Source organism: Anastrepha ludens, chromosome 5 (genome assembly GCF_028408465.1).
Source record: "Anastrepha ludens isolate Willacy chromosome 5, idAnaLude1.1, whole genome shotgun sequence".
NCBI lineage: Eukaryota > Metazoa > Arthropoda > Insecta > Diptera > Tephritidae > Anastrepha > Anastrepha ludens.
This window is the reverse complement of record NC_071501.1, coordinates 59,209,717-59,231,420: the sequence shown is the minus strand read 5'-3', so window position 1 is coordinate 59,231,420 and position 21,704 is coordinate 59,209,717. Positions and strand designations below refer to the sequence as shown.

The 21,704-nt window shown below is 36.0% G+C and overlaps 1 protein-coding gene across 1 annotated transcript in view; it reads left to right on the top strand.

The window, feature by feature from the left end:
- The window catches only part of LOC128863722 (probable G-protein coupled receptor CG31760), a 65,183-nt gene extending 43,479 nt beyond the window's left edge, over nucleotides 1-21,704 (top strand). Inside the window, exons 7-13 of the mRNA XM_054103029.1 lie at nucleotides 2,268-2,421; nucleotides 4,692-4,801; nucleotides 12,982-13,126; nucleotides 13,231-13,439; nucleotides 15,242-15,491; nucleotides 16,565-16,779; nucleotides 21,545-21,704. Coding sequence (XP_053959004.1) covers nucleotides 2,268-2,421; nucleotides 4,692-4,801; nucleotides 12,982-13,126; nucleotides 13,231-13,439; nucleotides 15,242-15,491; nucleotides 16,565-16,779; nucleotides 21,545-21,599 — 1,138 coding nt within the window. The 3' untranslated portion in view covers nucleotides 21,600-21,704. The remainder of the gene's footprint in view (nucleotides 1-2,267; nucleotides 2,422-4,691; nucleotides 4,802-12,981; nucleotides 13,127-13,230; nucleotides 13,440-15,241; nucleotides 15,492-16,564; nucleotides 16,780-21,544) is intronic.

The window sequence follows — 21,704 nt, the reverse complement described above, 5'->3', positions numbered from 1 at the left end:
TGGAAAATTCGGCCCGAACTTTAAATTAATGCTTCACAAAAATTTCGAATAGAGTATCCTTCCTCATTGCCCTTCATGTCCTTATTTGGTACCCAAACCTTGACGATTGCTGGTTGAGCTTGCGTGCATCTATGAAGGTCTGGGCTGTACAATAGGTTTGCTTAGGCAAGCCATCAGCATCCGCGTTGGAGAGGTCAATCGGGAGATGTCAGACTGATATGGGTACATGATTGGGTGGGATGGGCACTAAACATCCCGTCCCCGGAGCGGGGATAGAACATGTTCCTCGGACTTGTTTGCTGTCAGGATGCACTTTACTTATATTTGTCCACCTCAGTGAGTAACTAACTGTGCTATTGGAGGTTATAGCATTGTGGACCTTCTTTCACCCGCACTCGAGGAATTCAATTACGGACCAAACAATTATAGAAAAATGATACTGCGGGCAGATTTGTAAATCGCATATCAACCGCCCGACCTAGTGGATCTCCAGGATCACCAGATACCCCGAAGTGGGTAGCACAAATATCAAAGTACATGATAAATTAAGTGGATCTCCGGGATCACCACATACTCCGAAACGTATAGTACAAATACCAAAGTACCTGATAAATTAAGGTAGACGCCAAAAGGAACTACGACCGTCAAGTGACAGACTCATGGAAGGAAAGTACAAGGCTACTGTGCCAAAAGGATGTTTCATCATCCAAGATGGTTATCCCAAAGCCAAACACGAGTACTGGACAGTCTTTTATGCAATCTCCCAGCTTAGGGCTGGCTATTATCGCCATGGCTGTTCTACCTTTATTTTTCCAACACAAATACTCTTACGTGAGTAACAGGAAAGGATTGAGGAACTCGTCGCAGAGAAATATAAATCGGAACTTAACTTCGATTATATGATTTTTTAGCCATGACAAATACTATTCCATTGTGGGACGCTAGGAAGCCGCCAACAGGTTGCGTGAAATGACGTGAAAACTATCCGGCTGAGAACAGTCGATGGATAGGATAATGAGGAAGATCATAGGATAATAAGGAAGACCTAAAGTAAATCTTTGAAATAAATGTGGTATTTATATATAATAACTTTAACTGGGCAATATTCTTTTACACCTGCTACATTGACTCCAGTGACGCGAAAATCAAATGCACTAATGATTTGTCAGTGAAATGTTTTCATAGTACCGCGGTTGGTGCTAGCGCCAATGTATGTTTGCGTGCTGAGATTGCCTCGTCTGCTTGGATTATGGCATTGTTTTGTTTACAAAAAAAATTAACTCAGCCATGAGATTACATTTATAGTAATTTTTCGAAAGACTTCGATGAAGTCTCACATAAGATGCTGATCGACAAACTGGCTTGCATTGGTTTTCATTCTTCATATGCTCAATGAGAACCTTTTCGCAATTTCTGGCGTACCACAAGGTCGCATTCTGGGTCTATTGATTTATATTCTGTTTATTATTAACTTTGGTAACTTGGAGTATATTTCTTTTTCCAAATCACGCAATTTATTAAAGGGCATCGGTTGAATAAATTGGGAATCTTGGCGTTATATTCGATATTCATTTTTTATTGTGCGGCGAAACAGCACTGAATTTTCTGATCCGTACACTATACACACTTTTGGAAAGATTCTAATATTCTGCTGATAATGTTAGTACGCATTATGCCTGCAATGCTCGTATTGGTAGGGCTATTTGCAACTACATATAACCAAATCTCAGAATCTATCATCCTTGATTTTTCTTTACTTAAAACAACTAATAATAATAGAGTAAACTTCTTTAAGGTTATAATTAATGCTAATATTTCAATTGGGTTGTCCGAAGTCAAACAAATTCGTTGTTTAACAAGGATACGTTTTATTTATTTGTGTCGCAGCTTACAATTTAAATGGAGAAGTGTGCACTTGTAGTACTCGGAATTTGTTCAGATTATCATCTGCTTTCTTAATGTTACTTTATTGCTATCTAGAATACTGTTATTAAGTTAATAATTTGAAATTTTTTATGTTTTAGTGGACCTTTTTGGTTTTGCTTTAATGGAAATTATACAATAATAGCACAGTGACAGTGATTCGTCACTTTTATGGAGATCCAGCACAAGTTGTAGGTTTAGTAAAACAAAGAAAAATGCTGTGGCTGTCGCATGCACACACAAAATCCCTTTAATATTTACACTTCGCACAAAATATCATATTTAATGCTAATAAATAATAAAATACTAATGACAAAAATTTTTTTTATTTTTTACACTTGCAGAATATCGCTTTTAACAATATCAATAGGCTGTGCCTTCGGCACTTTTACGCTGGCAGGCTATCTTTTCCACCACCGCAAAGTGAAAGTTTTCAAGGTGGCCAGTCCAATATTCTTATTAATTACATTGATTGGATGTGCAATAATGTATTTAGAGGTAAGTAATATAGTAATGAAACTGGTAAATACAAGCTGAAATCAAAATTAACAAGACTGAGCTAAACTAGAAACGACAGGAGGTTTGTTCTGATAACTTCGAGTTTATTTATTCAAAATAGTCCCCTCTGGCCTCGATATATTTTTTTACGCGGTTTAAAAGCTTTTCGGAAGCGTGTTTCAGGTCATTGACCGGAATGTTCTTCAGGATGTCGGTACAAGCCTTTTGGATGACCTCTACGGACGCAAAACGTTTTCCTTTCATGACCAAATGCAATTTTCCGAATAGGTAGAATGTTGTAAAGGAAGTTCTCGACTTTTCTTGCCTTTTTAATGAGGTCTTTCGAATGTTCAATTCTGAGCAATTTTTGGTCCTCAGTCAACTTGAGCGGAATGAAACGTGCACAGACCTGTTGTAAGCACAAATGATCAGTTAAAATGCGATAAATCGATATTTTGGAGATATTCAACTCTGATTCAAGGAATTTCAACGATGATTTCGGTTCATTTTTGATAAATTTACGAACAATTTCGATGGAGTTTTCGGTGATTACTGATTTTGGGCGGCCCGTATGTTCATTGTCATTTATGTCCTCACAACCATCTCTGAAACGTGTAAACCCTTTTTCATCAATTCAAATGTTTCGCTAAACGTTGTACCGATTTTAAAACATAATTTGGTATTAGCTCTTTGTTCGAAACTCATTTTTGTACCGATGACATAAACATACTGACACTTTAGACGCAATAACTTCATTTCCACTGAACCGAATGTCACCAAGATTTCACTGGAAGTCATCTAGGGATGTAACTTCCAACGCATTAACTAATTAAAAAAATGGCGGCCACAAAAATATTTTTATGACGTCAGTCTTGATTATTTTGGACTTCACCTTGTATATACAAACAGCAGCAAAAAAAAAAAAATAATAAATGTGGAATAAAAATAATTACTATACATAAATAATTACAAACTGCAGTTTTAAAACCCCTTACTTGTTTTACAAGTTTTATTGTAGTGGGTATAGAGCTCCGTAGTATAATGACACTAACAATAAATAACTGTGTTCGAGTTTTCCTCAGCGAAAAATAAATAGTAGAAGTGAAATTAAAGATAATTTTATAATAGTATTGAAATAAAGACGTGTATAAATATAAACTGAAATAAATAAGAATTCCCAGTTGGTTCCACATTTTTACAAAAATTAAAATAAGAGTATCTAAATTTTAGAAAAAAGTAAGCTTTCAAATAATTCACATTTTTAATGTAGGACTACAAAGTTATACAAGTATTTATTTATTTGTAACCATTTTCGAGATATCTACTTTTAAAGATTACTAAAACAAATATGTTTTTTGCTTGTACCATCAGCGTCTTGGTGTTGTTCCACAAATGGAGGAACCTACAGATTTAAGCCGACTCCGACGGCAGATATTTTTTATGAGGAGCTTTTTCATGGCAGAAATACACTCGGAGGTTTGCCATTGGCAGTTGGGGCCCGACCGCTAGTGCAAACAACATTTTCTACCACTTGGTGTTTCCTCGGTGTTTCGAACCCGTGCACTTCGAAATGGTAGTCACGCACCAACAATCGACTACGACGGCTGCCGTCGATATAATTATATATGTACTTAAGAATATTATTGTAATTTAAAGAAGTACAGATAGTTTGAAAAGTAGTTAGGAATGTAAGAATAATCGTAACTTGGAGATTAAAACTTCAAGCTTAAGTGTATGCTTAAAGTTTGTTTTTAGTCAACTGAATTTACCACGAATCTGCTTCTTCTATGCATGAAAAAATTCATTAGGGTCATAATGTTTAGGTCACATAATAGCGTCATATTAACGAAACTTTGTAACTTCGCGTTTAAGTAAAACAAACACTGTTTTGCTACCATTTTTACCAAAAAGGGATTTAATTTTTCCACTTTCTTCGCCCTTCTTAAATGCGGCTTCTGTAAGGAAGTGCCAGAATTCTATTGTCAAAACTATGCAAACCTTTAATTATAATGTGACCAAATGTCTTTATTTGTTCCATTGACATTTGAATTTAATTTTTTTTTTTCATTGAACAATTTTTTTTTAACATTGAGAAGACTTTAAGCAAAACCACCCCCGAAATAAATTTTAGTCTCACGACTGGCCGAGACTAACTAAAATAGTATAAGGTTAATAAATTAAAGCTAAATTAAAATCAATAACTATTTTTTCCTCATTTATATATATGTACATACAATTTTTCTGAATACTTTTAACGTCTATATTTTCAGATGGTAGCAATTTTCCCGTACCTAGACATGACTTGGTGCATTGTAACAAAGTGGACACGTCATATGGGCTTCTGTATCACATATACATCGCTCTTAATGAAAACCTGGAGGTAATTTCAATAAAATCTACATATGTGCTATAAAATGGTATCTCAAACTAAATTAATAATACTAAAGTGTTTGCTCAGGGTTTATTTAAAATCTTGAATTTTCTCTGAAAAAATTAAACAAAACTAACTAATAATAATAACTTTGCACCTGTGGTGTGCATAATGGCCGATCTTTTGTGGGCATGAATATGAAATTATAGAAAGTTTTTCTAATGGCGGTTACCCATTTTCAGGCGGTTTCAAGCCTCCGACTGTACTTTAGCTATGAAATAGCTTCTCATGAAAACTACCTGCCGCATTAACTTTTACAGCACAAATCCGGAGAGAAGCTCTGCTAAACCCCTAATGAAGACTGTTTGACGCAATTACATTATACTCAGAAAATCTAAAATACAAGTTAATTCCTCAAAAGTGATATTATCGCCTTCAAAGTACTCCCCATTAACTGCAACTCATTTATGCCAGTGTCTCATCCAGCTCTGAAAACATTTTTGAAACTCTATTTTCGGTATAACCATAAGAGCCGTCTTTGATTTTTCCATTACTTCCTTTTAGCTATTAAAAAGCGTTCATCTTAGTGGTTTTTGACTCGATCAAGCTGAAAAAATCACAGGGAGCCATGCAAAATCCAAGAGTTGTTTTTCCACAAATCCTTTTCTTTTTTGTCGAATTGCTTCACGTAAACGTCTCACATCCACAAGGATTCGAAACAAATGCGCAAGGCATTAGAAGAAGAGGCCGGCCGAGAAAACGATGGAGAGATGCCATCCAAGGCGACTTTGGAACTACGGGCATATCTGACATCAAAAAAACACTGATGGCCGGGTGACGTGGAGGCGAATAATAACGGAAGCAATGATTCACCCCGAACTGTGATGCTATGATGATGATGATTATGAAACGTCTCATAACGCCCAAATAATAGTCTAGTCTAAATTTGTAGTGTACCATTATAGACCATAAAAACCATGAGCACCGATTTCTTTTTTGACTGACAACGACGTTTTTTTTATCTTGGTTCACTCGGAGCTCTCCACTCACTCGCCTAATGACTGGATTGCGTTTAATAAATGCTGGCACGGATTCAACCTTGCAAATTATGTCTTTGGCGATATCAACGCGGTCCCTTTTTTGCATAATGTTCGTGTCCTTTTGGACCAACGACTAACTTTGCAGCAACATGGCGCAAACTCAAATCATTAACTACAATGTGCTGAACGGATCCATAAGCAATGTTCAAGTCTTCTACCAGCTTTCTCATGGCTAATTTGCGTTTATTGATCAACTTTCATTTCACTTTATTGATGTTTTTATTTCGATCGTTGTCTACGACCTGCCACTACGTTCATGATCCGCAGTGGACTCACGATCTCTTCTGAAGCGTTCATGCCACTAATAAACGGCTGATTTCTTTAGAGTAAACAGTTTTCCAACATTTCTACTGTTTTCGCACCATTGAATCCATTTTTAACGCAATGCAAATGCATTTTACGCATATGAGCGCAAATTCAAATCTATTATATATTTAAAGCTGTAAAAAATCGAAAAAACGTGCAGATTTACTCAAGACGGCAAAAAATTTACAAATATCAAGCAATGGCGATAAAATTTTGGTCGGAATGTTAATCTCAGATGTGGCAATCTAACAAGAAAGCAGATCTCAATCCAGTGGACTTTGAACATTATTATCGAAAACTACATGGCAAAACAAATTTATATAGGAACTAGATCATCTGGTTCTGGGGGAAAATATCATTAAATACATTGCATTAATTAATTGCTTCATGCTTAAATATATGTACATTGTGAAAAAACTAATTCTATGTGCCTTGAGTATGGGAAATAATTCGAAAAGTAAATATTTTTAAAGCCACCGTTATATATACATATAGTATATTACATATACACCTAGTTCTGTTTTTACACGGTTTTGCTATAACACGGTTTGAAAATAAAATATTTTTAATTTTTTTACACGATTTTATTCCATTTAGCATGATTTAACATTTTTTGTGCTTACATTGTTTTGTCAAATTTAATTTTTGCGAAATATGTTCATATCACAAATTTAGGGGAATCCCCTTTTTGTGCATACAAGCAAATTTACTGGTTAGAGCAATTGAAATGTGTTAATATTTTGTGAATTATCAACGCAATCAGAAATTGTTTATTGGCAAATTTGTTTTTCCCACGTTACATTAAATTTAACGCATTAAGATAAAAGGTAAGCCAAGAAATATTTTATATTTATTCAGTTATTTATATTTTTTAGTTTTGTTAAATATTTTATGTATCCCTAAAAGAAAATGTCAAATACAAAACTAAAACGTAAAGCAATTTCTTTGGAAACCAAAATTGAAATTTTAGATCGCCTTCGAAATGGAGAAGGCTCAACATTTCATGGCAAAATGTTCGGTTTAAATGAAGCCACAATAAGAACTATAAAAAAAATGAAGTTTCAATTAGACAATCGGTGATTTCTGGAACGAAACTATCTGTTAAGTCTTCATCATACACTAGAGATGCTACTAAAGAAAAAATGGAAAAAGCATTCCCGTAGACGGAAACAATATCAAACAGCAAGCATTAAGGTTTTATAAAATGATACAAGACGAACAACCCTCTACATCCATACTATCAACTCATGAGAAAAGCTATTTTCTGCAAGCACAGGATGGTTAACGGGATTTCTCTAAAGGCCTGCGCTTCTTAACATAAAAATCAAGGGCGAGATTGCTTCTGGAGATCAGAAAGCCGCCAAAAAATGTCCACTAAAGCTTAAAAAAATAATAGCCAATGGTGCATATCAGGTTTTTAATGCCGACGAAACTGGTATTTTTTTTAGTTCCTGAACTTGCCATACATTTAATTCATATTATTTTTAAGATTAGAGTGCATATCTTTTTTATCTTTAATAACTATATTTGTAAAAATAAGCATTGATATGTGATTGAATTTAATAAACTTGAATACTTGTTCTTAAAAAATCCTTGTTTTTTACTAATTTTAATAGGTTTCAGAGATTAGGAACCAATCACCTATTTTTGCATACGATCAATGTCTTTTTTACACGGTTTTTTCTGGAATCAATCTACTGTGTAAAAACAGAATTAGGTGTAGATTATACCTTTTTTCGGTATTTAGCCGAGCTCCTTCTCTTATTTGTGTTGTTCGCCTTGATGTTGTCCCACAAATGGGGGACCTACAGTTTTAAGCCGACTCTGAACGGCAGATATTTTTTTATGATGAGCTTTTTCATGGCAAAAATACACTCGGAGGTTTGCCATCGCCAGCCGAAGGGCGACCGCTATTAGAAACATTTTTTTTTATTATTTGATGTTTATGCACTTCCGAATGGTAGTCACGCCCCAACCCATTCGGCTACGGCCGCAAGCATTACATTTATGTATTACAAGAGAAAAATCTGAAAAAAACAGTCTCTGCCGGTTTTTGCAAGTTGCATGGCAAATTTTGCTTTCATTAACTTTTTATGCGTTTCGGAAGAGAATTTTCGCTTACGGTCTTGATTTGGACCGATGGCTGGTGATAGCTAATTTTCTAATATAAAACCAAAGAATGATAAAATAAGAGATGGCGCCTTCCGCATTCGGTGTGCCGTCAGGCCCAGCTTTTCAGTATTAAAAAAGAGCTCATTATAAGACGAAAAGTAATCTGGGCATTATTGGAAAATATCTTAGCTTATCAATGAGATTTGACATGGAGCTGCAATTAAAGTAGATATTTGCAATTTTTAAAACATTCCTATCAATAAACAGAGTTCTGTACGATTGCAATTGCAGACAACGGTTAGATAATGTCATACCATATTTCTATTTATAAGATACTAGCGTACCCTCGCCCGCTTCGCTAGGCGAAAAATTCAATGATTTGCTGAAAGAGAATAAAAAACAAAGCAAATTCTTTGATACAATTTCATCCGAACTTTATTGTAACACTTTTTGGTAGACAACGTTTTTGATTTTTCCATCTTTCGCGTAAATGTATAATGACGATGGTTTACCTACTCGAGAGCAAGCTACATACAATTGTCCATGAGAAAAAATTGGGTATTCTAAATTAATACCGCACATTTATAGAGGCTGTCCTTGAGCCTTATTAATTGTCATAGCGAAGACAAGGCGAATAGGGAACTGCAAACGTTTGAAATCGAATGGTAAATCCGTTGGAATCAGTGGAATTCTAGGTATCTTCTCCTTTGTACTTTCCTTTCAAAATTTGATGCTTCGATAACGTTACCCATTAGCTTCTTCACAGCGAGTCTGGTACCGTTGCAAAGTCGTGGCACATTACTGTTGCGCAGCATAATAATCGGCGCTCCAATTTTTTATCGTAAATTATGAGGTGGTAGGCCTGGCAAATCGAGTGAGTTTAAGAATTCAGTTGGATAATTTACGACATCATCTTGATCAGTAATAGTGTCCATTGACTTATATGCAACTATGTCACCAGGTATTTGATTCAAAATAGCTGCATTTATATCATTGACGTCCTTATTTTTCCCCAGCTAAAATTGCTCTTTCGCTGAGCCAATCATGGTTTTTGTAATGTTGAACTATGTTTGGAAATACACTCTGTATCAATCCCTCTTTAGACTGTGCAAAAGTGCAGAAATTGTTAGGCAATGTAATCATTCCTGTTGGATCGACAGACATTTGGCCATTACCGATTATCAGTAATTGGTGTGAAAATTCAGTTGCTGACGGATCGCTCTGTAGTTGAACACGTTCGTTTGTAGCAAGTGTAAGCCTGTTTACATGTCTCCATAAATACGATGATTTTAAACATGCATTGATTTCATCTGCAGCCGTAGATTTTGGGATCACAGGTAATGTTTGCCTGAAATCTCCAGCCAATAAAATCATGGCACCTCCAAAGACTGTTTGGCTTCCTCGTAGATCTTTCAAAGTTCTATCAAGTGCTTCCAATGATTTCTTGTGTGCCATAGTATATTCGTCCCATACGATGAGCTTACATACTTTAAGAACTTTTGTCATTCCAGATGTTTTCGAAATATTACATGTTGGTCTTTCATTTACCTGCATATTCAAAGACAACTTTAATGCAGAATGTGCTGTGCGACCGCCTTCCAGTAATGTAGCCGCAATTCCGGAAGAAGCGAGTGCCAATGTAACGTTATTATCTGATCGAATTGTTGCTATTATCAATGAAATCAAAAAGGTCTTTCCTGTTCCCCCAGGAGCATCCAAGAAAAACAAAAGTTCCATGGCTAACATTATTCATGATTGTATCATAAACATGTTGCTGTTGGTCATTCAATTTCGTTAAATTTGATGTTACAAATGTGTTTAGTTCATTACAATCATAATGGTATTCACGCTCCAGTTCTCGATTGAGAACTTCGGATTGTGTTTTCGTTTCGTGATCAACAATTTCCGTCTTTGACTCGTTGTTCGTTGAATTTTCGTCTGAAACAACAATCACATTGTCCTCATCGATCTGAGTTCCCATGTCTTCAAACACGCTCATATCGTTGGAGTTATCTGAATTTTGTGTATTCATGTGTTCATCCTCTTCGGTAAATAAATCCACAACTTTATTTAAATCTACCATTCCGAAAATGTAATGTTATTTTTTTCAATACGTATCAATCCGGGAACAATGTATTCTATTGTAATCTTATCGATGTGAATACCCAAAGAAAACTGTCAACACACAAGGCCTATAGATTTACCAGGTCTGCTTGAAACTACAAAAACAAGTTTTTTCTGCCACATCACATGGAGAAATGTATAAAGTGGTATGCGTTGGTGTGCGGTATTCGTAAACAAACCGTTTGAACATTTCCCTTGTTCTTCCAAAATGTATATCTCGTTTGACGTAAACCCAACAACAACTTCTGTCAAATTCTCTGAGAGGCGAATAACTGTTTTCTTGTCTGGCAAACCTTGGTAAATCTATCATCCTTGCCTCGTTTGACGTAAACCCAACAACAACTTCTGTCAAATTCTCTGAGAGCCGAATAACTGTTTCTTGTCTGGCAAACCTTGGCAAATCTATTATCCTTGGTCCACACACTTGTTGCTCTCACAAATGAACTGCACAAAAACTCAAACCAGTAGTTCGGTGTTCGTGTATGTGTACTGAAGGATTTCTCTTCATAAAGAGCGTACAAACCTCTGTGTTTATGTTTACTCTCCGTCGAAAAAAATTGCAACTTAGCAACTCGACACAAATCGTTTCACAATAACGAAAAATTCGTATATTTATTCCAAAAAAGATGTACACATAAAATGAATGTTAATTCGAAACTTAATCTAAGAATCGGGCAAGTTCTGCGGCAATTTTCACTAAAAACACAATTTGTACAATATTTTGATTTTTTCTTTTTTTTATATGAAGAAAATATTAAAAAAAATTTTTTTTTTTGCTAAAAACCTTCTCCTAGTGGATCCCTATAATATGAAAAAAGAACGAATAAAATTGGCCTCGTATTGGCCCAAAAAAAATGCGTACAAACGAACATCATTATATATATACACATGGTAGAAAAAGTCTGCGTTCACCCACTGTTATAAAGTATTAAAATATTTTAACGTGTTTATCTTAAAACTCTCAGTTATTTCTTTTCACTTATTTCAAAGAAAATTATTCGTAGAGGGTATGACCAAATTTTTTTGGAGTTTGAGCTGCGTCGTGTTCAGATAACGGGATTGTAGTACAGTTTCTTAAATAGGCGGAGCAGAAAAAGTGTGCGTTCATTTCGAATAGTGACGATTATTTGCATGGCAATTACGTTAAATTTAATTTTAAATCATTCATGTAGTTGACGCGGTTAAGAACAAATCTAAAGAGGGAAAAATTGATATTAGAAATACATTTTTTGCTACTGTGGACCAAAGGCGAAAAGAAATAGATATTGGTGAAAGGAAAATCATTGTAAGTTTGTGGCAAAATAGTAAGAGCTATCGGGAAATCGCGAAAATTGTTGGGAGGCAATACTCCTCGGTCCAAAGAGTGATAAACAACTTCAAGCAAACGAATTGTTTGGAGTCTAAGCCTCGTTCTGGGCGTCCAAAAAAACTGACGGAAAGAGAAGAACGCAACATAACTATTCTTGTGAAGTCTAATCCACGACTAACAGCAAGCCAAATTTCAAAAGACATAGAAGTAAAATACCAAAAGAAAGTACATCCAGATACAGTAAGAAAAATTCTAAAAAGAATCGGATTTCACGGCAGAGTGGCCCGAAAAAAACCCTTCATATCGCGAGTAAATCGACTTAAGCGGAAGGCTTTCGCCAAGGAATACGTAAACAAGCCACCAGAGTGTTGGAATAGTGTGATTTTTTCAGATGAGAGCAAGTTTTGCATTTTCGGGATAAAAGGTTGTATCTGGTACCTACGGTAAAGCATGGGGGAGGAGGTGCCATGATATGGGGGTGTATGGCTAGTTCGGGCGTTGGAAATATACAGTTTATTGAGTCGATAATGAACACATATGATTATCTCGATATTTTAAAAACGAATTTGAAAGAAAGTGCAATCAAACTGGGACTCGGTGAAAGATTTGTTTTCCAACAGGACAACGACCCGAAACACACAGCAGAGATTGTTAGGTTGTGGTTGTTGTATAATGTTCCAAAACAACTTCGCACACCCCCACAATCACTTGACCTTAACCCCATTGAGCACTTATGGGACGTTCTAGAAAAAAAAAACGAGAGCGTATAATAACTAGCAAGGAAATGCTTAAGAACGCGCTTAAAGAGGAATGGGAAGCCATAAGTCCAGAAATAACAGCCAAACTAGTTGGATCAATGAAAAGACGCCTTCTAGAAGTCATAAAAAGGCGTGGATATCCAACTAGCTATTAATTTTAAAACATTCCTATGATCTTAAGCCTTTTATTTTATTATTATTGAAGTGAACGCAAACTTTTTCCGTTTAGTTTGAATGGCCTTTTTAATTTTATGTGATCTCATTTTAAATTTGATTTTGTTATTGGTAGCGAAATATGTGTGATAGTTACGTTTAAGTGAACTAAATAAAACTCATTAAAAAAAATGTCTGAAATATTTATTGTTTTGAACTTTTTCTAATGCAAAGAATATTTGCATAGGTGAACGCAGACTTTTTCTACTATGTGTAGATACTTTGTTCTACTTTAAACATTAACAAGCTTTATTTGATCTTTCGTAGAGTTTCTCTGACGTATCGTGTAAAGTCGGCACATAAAGTCAAGCTCACCGATCAGCAACTTCTGCAGTGGATGGTGCCCATTTTATTAGTGATGCTGATTTACTTAGGTACATGGACCATTTCAGCGACTCCATATGCCGAAGTGGTAAGTTTTGTTACTTTCAAGCATCAATTGATTTTATTACACGATTATTTTCTATAAATGAAAAATTGTGTGGACATGATAATTCAAAATTTATTTTTCAATAGATACTCGATCAGGCCGGCTTAAAATTCAAACAATGCTCCTATAATTGGTGGGACCATAGTTTGGCCATTGGTGAGGTTCTATTTCTAGCATGGGGTATTCGTGTCTGCTACAACGTTCGCAATGCCGAATCATTATACAATGAAGCCCGTCTTATCTCTTATGCCATCTACAATATAGCCATTGTTAATATTACAATGGTCGCCTTCCAGTGAGTATTGTGAAATAGTTTTGAGCTTTGTAGTGTTATCATGGAATCACCATGATGATGAAAAGTTCAAAAATTACTTGCTTCATAAAATTGATTATATATATTACAAGTACATACAATTCATTTCTCACATCCATGTGTTTGCTTTTCTTTGACATTATTATATTAATCCCTGTTAAGATCACATCGCTCAAGTAATTTGACAATGCTTTCAGTTTTTTCTTTTTTCAATTCCCTTATTTCATAATAGTATTCAATGCATTCGATACAGTAATTTTATTTTATTAATTCAACCAAAACAACTTCTCCTGACTTGTTGAAGAATTATTGCTTCCCACGACTTATTTTGGAAGGTATATATTGCTTCCAAGATCAACGTCCTTTCCATAGTGGTAAGACTTCATCCACGCATATATAAAACCATCAGAACGTCCATTATGTTCAAAATGAATAAATTTACAAGTTATTGTGTATTAAAATAAATACGGTTGCCAGACTAACGAATATTCTAAAGTGTACAATACATTTTTTAAAACATTTTTAGTTGGTCTTTTCAGGGAAAAAAGTTACAGCTGATTTGTTGAATGCGAATGCAACTTTTTTATCTTCACAACGAGTATACTGACATTACACGAAACATTTTCATTTCGCTCTGACGAGTACTCGTATACCCAACATAAATTGTTAAAGAGTTAAAAAAAGAGGTTGTCTGTGAAGTCGGTTTACTGACGATAGTTTAACGTGACAACGTCTCAAGAAAATACTGATGGTTGCATTTCTCAAAAGAAATTTTAATTTTCTTTGTTTGATAGATATTTTGTATGGATATAGAGGAGGAGGTAAATGGAATCGCAATGGAATTGATCAAGTTACATTTACACAAATGTGAAAAATTACGAAACATTTATCAAATTCATGAAAGATATATTCAATTTCGATTGTGCATCAGACGGTAATAAGTCAACAATACTAAGAGGCACCATCATCGATTTGACTTTTTCAAGACACATTACATCGAAAACTTCCTTTCATCTCCTACATTTCCTATCATCGTCCTATTCTCAACAGCGAAATGGTTCATTACCATGCACACAGGAAGAAGGCATATGCAAATACCAATATGTGAATTTATATACATATGCGCATATACATACATATACATACATATATATGCTCACTCAAGTAGGAGAGAGCCAGATGCCGACCGTTGCCGAACGCGGGGGCCGATTGTGCCTCTTTGTCGTTCGTTCCGCGCTCTCGCTTGCAGTTCAAGCAAGATAACGCCGCATTTTTTGATGCGTGCAGCCGGCTACATCGAATTATAAGCCGTTATCACGTCAAAAAAGAAATACGTCTCTTGTAGTCTGAAATTGACGTTTCATTGAAATTTCGTTTTATTTATGCATTTCAAAACATTTATGATGGAATAAAACTTATTTATCGATGTGCATATGTATGTATGAGAGTGAAACTAAAATGGTATGTACGTGTATGTATATTTTGATCTAATCGTCTTTTTTTCTTAAATTTTTTACTTGAACGATAACTGTCGACTCACAACTTGCATGTTCAACGAACTTATCGCTATTGTCATATTCACTTGTGATATTCAGTACATTTTTTACTCAGACCATACCATTTATATACATAGTATACATATGAATTGAGTGAACACATGCTGAAAAGGTTTGAGAGAGATTTATATTAAATTTTCCATGCATTCACGCTATTATTTCTGAAGCCCAACTATAATTACATGTTGAAAATAATTTTCTCAATTGTTTCTTATTAATATATTGCAGTATTTTCATATTTCCAAGAGCTGGGCCGGATATCAAATATCTGCTTGGATTTATTCGTACACAGTTTTCTACAACAACAACAATTGCCCTTGTATTCGGGACAAAAATTTCACGTGTTCTCAAAGGACAAGGTGATAAATGGGATCAGAAGGCCAAAGTACGTAGTATAACCGCATCGTTTTCATTGAATGGAGTAGGCCTCGTGCCTGAAGAGTCTCCCGACTTGTACCAAGAAAATGAGGAATTGAAGGTTTGTTTCCACCAAATATAAAATTCTATAAGTTATAATTGTATGTGCATATATCATAATCAATTTTTGCTTTTTTTGTTAAGGTTTCATGCCTTGTTTTTTTGTACAAAACATTATGATTATATATTTATATTATATTATATATATAGATATATTATATTTCCCACGCCACTCCCTTTGTTCCGCAAGTTCTTCAGTTTTTTTAATATAAAGCTGATATATATACCCTTTTCGAAAAAAGTTGAATATTTTGAAAAGATGCCTCAGTAATTTTTATTATTTTTACTTATTATTCTTGGAAACAGAAACAACAATTGAAGGTGAAGTAGAGTCAATCGCATGGGTAGAATCATCAGTAAAAGTAGGCACAATTAGCAGCTAACTGTTAACACTCCCGAAGAGAGAGATAATGTTCGCGGGTAGCTCATTAGCAGGGGATTCTGCCATTTGCAGCTAATTCCCTTTAGCATAATTTAAGAGAGTATAGAAGTATTTAGGTAGGTATAGAAGACTGCTGTTCCAAACAAGCACCTCAAAACAAATGGTCGCCTGGTAAATCAGGTCATATCGCAACTATACCATTAGAGAAAACATCCTTCACCAAGCCAATGCGAACTCTCACAATCGACTCTCACAAGAGAACCTTGAGATTAAATTAATTAATTAAATCCCTCTTACAGTCCTGATTTAACGCCTAATGATTTCTTTTCGTTTCCGAAAATCATGCGAATGTTTTCATCGCGTGAAGGAGCTGTTAAAGCCCTTAAACAGCTTGTTTGGAGGTACCCACTTCTGATTGGCAAAAGTTCCTTGAAAATTGGTTCAAGCGATTGTAGAAGTGTATCTAATAGTTTGAAAAACAATAACGCATTTTGCATTATTAAATGTACGAGTATTACTGTGTTCTCATTATTGGGCGCAAAATGTTAAAGGCAATCCTTGTTTTTATTATTTTCTTCAAAAATACAGAATATATTTATTTATTCGTATGTGTACATTGAAGCAGATATGTATTTATAATGATTATGTGTAAATATCTGTGTATTTCTATATATCAATTGATAATTTTACAGGAACAAATCCAGAAACTGGCACATCAAATTGAGTTCATGAAAACCGTGCATATGCAAATGAATAATCGGCACTTGAAACCAAAGCCGGGTGGCTATTTCACGATCACATCGACTTCATTGCAGGCACCATTTAGCAAAAATACCATGTCATCCGCCCAAACACAAACCTCCAAAGGCATGAATGAGGACTCACTTAGCGGCACCAAGAGCTTAGGGTGAGATTATAATTGATTGAATTGAAAGAAAATAACATAGTATATCAATACAAAAGCCTAAACCAAAAGTTACGAATGTTTAGATTCAAAATAATTCGCGGAATATAATTGTGAGAAATTTTGCAAACCGTACAGACTGTTTCAATGTTAATTAATTTATTTAAAAATAAATAAATAATTGGCGCATGTACTTCCGTTAAGTGTTTCGCCGAGCTTCTCCTCCTATTTGTGGCGTGCGTGGTTTTTATGAGGAGCTTTTTCATGGCAGAAATACACTCGGAGGTTTGCCATTGTCTGGTACTCACGCACCGACCTATTCGGATATGGAGGCCGAATTAAATTTTACTATTCTTTAATTTCTCTGTTTTACTGTACGAGGTAAACTCGATAACGCTTAGTATAAAAATCTACCAGTACTGCAATCTCTGCAAACTCAAATGATTTTGCGATCGTACGATCGTACCAAATCAAGTATAGTGCTTCGTTCGAGGGTTTTACGAGGTGTGTGCAAAAAGTATCGCAGTATTATTTGAATTTTCGCAGGTTACGTATATTCGAATTTCGATTTTTTTGTGGCGATATCTCTCACTCATGTCGATGAGTTCGGCCATTTTGAATGTTCCGTTAATTGTTGACAGCTGCTTTGCTTCCACGTGTTTTGGCTGTTATTCGATTTTTACCTATTCAAAAAGATGGATCAAAGAACCTGTATCAAATTTTGTGTGAAAAACGAAATTAAATGCGCGGATGCATTCCGAATGTTGGCTATGTCATACGGAGAAGCTACGTTGGACCAAAGCAACGTTTATCGGTGGGACGAAATGTTCTCAGAAGGCCGAGAAGATGTGAACGACGAAAAGCGTGCCGGACGCCCTAGCACTTCAACAACATGCATCATGAGTTCTTGCCACAGGGTAAAACGGTCAATAAGGAATATTATCTGCAAGTTATGCGCAATTTGCGCGAAGCAATCCGCCAGAAACGCCCGGATTTGTGGAAGAACAAAAATTGGCTCTTTCATCACGATAACGCCCCTGCTCACACATCGTTGCTTGTGCAGGAGGAGCTGTTTATTGATTTTGATAAAATAATATAAAAAATTCAATGAGCTAGAAGAAATCTGCTTTGATACACAATATTCTTATTACTATTGTATTATAATTGGACCACAATGCCCTGCAACCTCTTATGTGGTATATTGTGCTTGATCGCAGTCCCGCAATTGGAGATTTCTAATGAATTTGAATACCTCCTCACGCGCTTGGTTCCATGTCACTAACGGATTTGATATCGCTTGCGATCGATGGCTTCTATTAGAATCTTCTCTGGAGTTTCACCATTAAATTCACAAACACGACAGATGCTGTTTGCTACTAGTTTCAGTTTCTTGAACTGATAAAGTCCCATATGGTATCGTAAAGTCCCACATGGTATCGAGTGAGATTTGGTAAGTCGTCTCTATATATGCTTTCCCTTTCAATTCAACCGGGCTATTCGGGTCATGTTCTTCGATTTCGATTTAACTTAAATATAATATGTTGCTCTCTGGTCAAAATAATGAGACACGTATTTTTTTGTTCGCCCGAAAAAAATTTTTTTCAAGAGTTATCGGCAATTTTGTTTTTCGGCTCAAACTCGATTTTTTTAAATTATATAAGAAAAACATTTTTTTAAATGCCCATAACTTAGTCAAAAATGAACCGATTTTAATAATTCTGGGTTCAAAATGATCGTAATTACTTACACGAGCGACTTCATATAGATACAATTGCAAAAAAGTAGTCGACAATTTTTTATTTGTACATACTCGTTCTACCGAACGCAGTATTTGGCAAACTATTCGCAAAATTGACAATAATTTTATATTATTGGATGATACTCGACCGATTAGACTACGTACAGTTCGAAAAGAATAGAATTTTGAGGTTGTAAATGAGAGGATGGTTCCATATGTAGACGTCCACGCAAGTGGGGAAAGTTTCTGATCGCCATTCACTTGGGAGTGGCCAGGACGATTTTTCTGCATATGCTTTAAGCAGCTCACTGCGTCCGGGATTAGCCCACGTATCCTCTGGGGAGCTTCCGAACACCCGTTCGGGAGTGAGCTAACGTGAGAAGGTGAAGCATTCCAGGATAGCTGGTTGTGCGCTGGGTTTGGGACCCGCCTCTTAAAAACTGGCTGGGTCATGTCGTCCGAATGGATACAAACGCTCCGGCTCTGAAAGTATTCGATGCGGTACCAGCTGGTGGTAGCAGACGAAGAGGAAGGCCTCCTCTGCGTGGGAAAGATCAGGTGGAGAAGGACTTGGCTTCACTTGGAGTGTCCAATTGGCGCCGGTTAGCACGAGAAAGAAACGACTGGCGTGCTTTGTTAATCGCGTAAGCGGTTATAGCGCCAATTGAGAAGAAGAAGAAATGAGAGTTTTGCCAAAGACCCGGAAGAATCGATTCGGCGCAGATCTCAACAACTTAGCCTATCTTACGGCACTAATTGGCCGATTTTACGCAAAGATCTTGGTGTGAAAGTGTATAAAATACAGCTAGCTCAGGATTTGAAGCCGGTCGATCTTCCAAAGTGTCATAATTTCAGTAATTGGGTTCTTGAAAAACTCGCCCAAGGTCCGCATTTTGGGACCCGAATTTAGTGAAGCGGTGAGGCCCATTTTTAGCTTAATGCCTACGTCAATAAGCAAAACTGCTGTATTTGGTCCGAAAAGCAACTCGAAGTCATTCAAGAACAGCCATTACGTGCGGACTATGAGTTGGAAGAACCATCAGCCCATATTTCTTTAAAGACGAGCCTGACGCCAATGTAACAGTGAATGGCGAACGCTATAGCGCCATGATAAACGACTTTTTGGTGCCAGAAATTGAAGTCCATGATCTCCACAACATGAACTTTGAACTTTTATTTGTGGGGCTATGTAAAGTCTAAATGCTTTGTGCCAGAATCGATTGAGGCATTGGAAGCAACATTGCTAAAATTATTCATGAGATACCGAAGTTCTCCAGCGAGTCATTCAAAATTGGTGTTTACTGATGATCAAATTACGGCGCAGTTGCGGTAAACATTTTAAAGGGATTATCTTAAAAAATAAATGTCATGAATGGTGTTTCCATAGGAGTTTGATCCGCTTACAAAAAGAATGGCAATTTTGAGTGCATTTGCTATCGGATTTCATTTTCTCTTTACAATATATCGGCACTCTGATGTTGGGAAATGTACTTTGTACAGGCAAAATAGAAATATTAGATACTTGATTTCAGTCGAACAGTCGAAAGTGCCCTGGTGTTTTTAGGTTTTGCACAGAGTCAGCCAATTTTTTCGATTCAGTTTTTCATTCCGGACTCTGTGGAACGATTATAGTGACCGAAAATGTATATAATTTTGTGATACCTTTACAGATCTTCCATTTTCATAGTGGATCTCGAAGTCGAACTCGTCGTAGTATTATAAAGGGTTTTCCAATAAGAGGTGTTATTAACGTAAAAGATCAATGGGTTCGTTGTTTGTATGGCACGTAGCGCCGTCTTGTTGAAAATAATCGTTGTCGAGATTAATACCATCCAATTTCGGCCATAAAAAATTGTTAATTATCTCTGCATAGCGCAATCAATTCACCGTAACTGTTGCTCCAGCTTCATTTTCGAAAAAGTAACGTCCAATGACTCCGCCGGACCATAAACCGCACCAAACAGTCACACGTTGAGGATAGAGGGGCTTTTCAACAATAACTCTCGGATTTTCTGAGCCCCATATCAGATAATTTTGCTTGTTGACGAAGCCACCGAGGTGGAAATGGGCCTCATCACTCAAGATGAATTTATTTTCGATGGAATTCCGGATCATTTTCATGCATTTCAGCGACCCAATCAGCAAAGACACGACGTTGTTGATGATCAGCCGGCTTGAGTTCTTGTGTTAACTGGACTTTATAAGCCTTAAGACCCAAATCTTTATGCAAAATACGGTGTAATGATGTTTGTGGAATGCCTAGTTCCAAAGAACGACGAGGAATAGACAAACTTGGGTTTTCTTCAACACTTTCGGCTACAACAGCAATATCTTCGGCTGTTCTTGAGTGACGTGCACGAGCTTTATTCTTCACATCACTAACTTGTCCCAACATGTCGAATTTTTTCACCAATTTCTGTATTGCGGTCCGACACGGTCCTTCACGATGACCCAAAAATGTTCGAGTTTTATGAACCGTCTCTTCACCATTTTTATAGGGAATTTTAATGATTTCAATGCGTTGTTTAAGCGTGTTTCATTTTTATTAATGGCGTAGTTTCTACTTGTCAAATATCACAAAAGGACAGCTTCAAAAGTCACATCTACCGAAATAGCGGGCTATTCAAAATAACACCTGTTATTGGAAAACCCTTTAGCTTGCAGATTTTTTACTTAGCATCTGTCAAAAGTGATCTCTTCGAACTATGGCAGCTATTAAATGAAAAGACTGCTAAAACGATACTCGAACTTGAAAGACCCTACAGGCATTTTACATACGTAAACAAATTCTTGCAGATATTCTTTTTAATTACTTCCACTTTTGGGAAAATTTAAACTACACTAGCTTAATTGGCATATAATGCGGTGAGAGATTAAACCATCAGCTGCTCGTGCTATACTAAATAAAATGTATATATATGTATATGTATTTGAATAACAGCCATTATACGAGTATAATCGACATACATATAGTTGTAATTATTCGCTATGAGAAAGTATTCAAAAGCTGAATATTTTTATCTGTTACAGATTTCCCACCAATATAACACCATCAAAATCCAGGCCGCATAAAGAAAGAGTTTGACGAGGTCAGCGAAGTGTAAGGGATTGCTCAACCGAGTTTAATTTACAGAATTCGATAAGTTACGAAAGCTGTGAATTCTCGCCACACTCAACACCTTCTACCCCG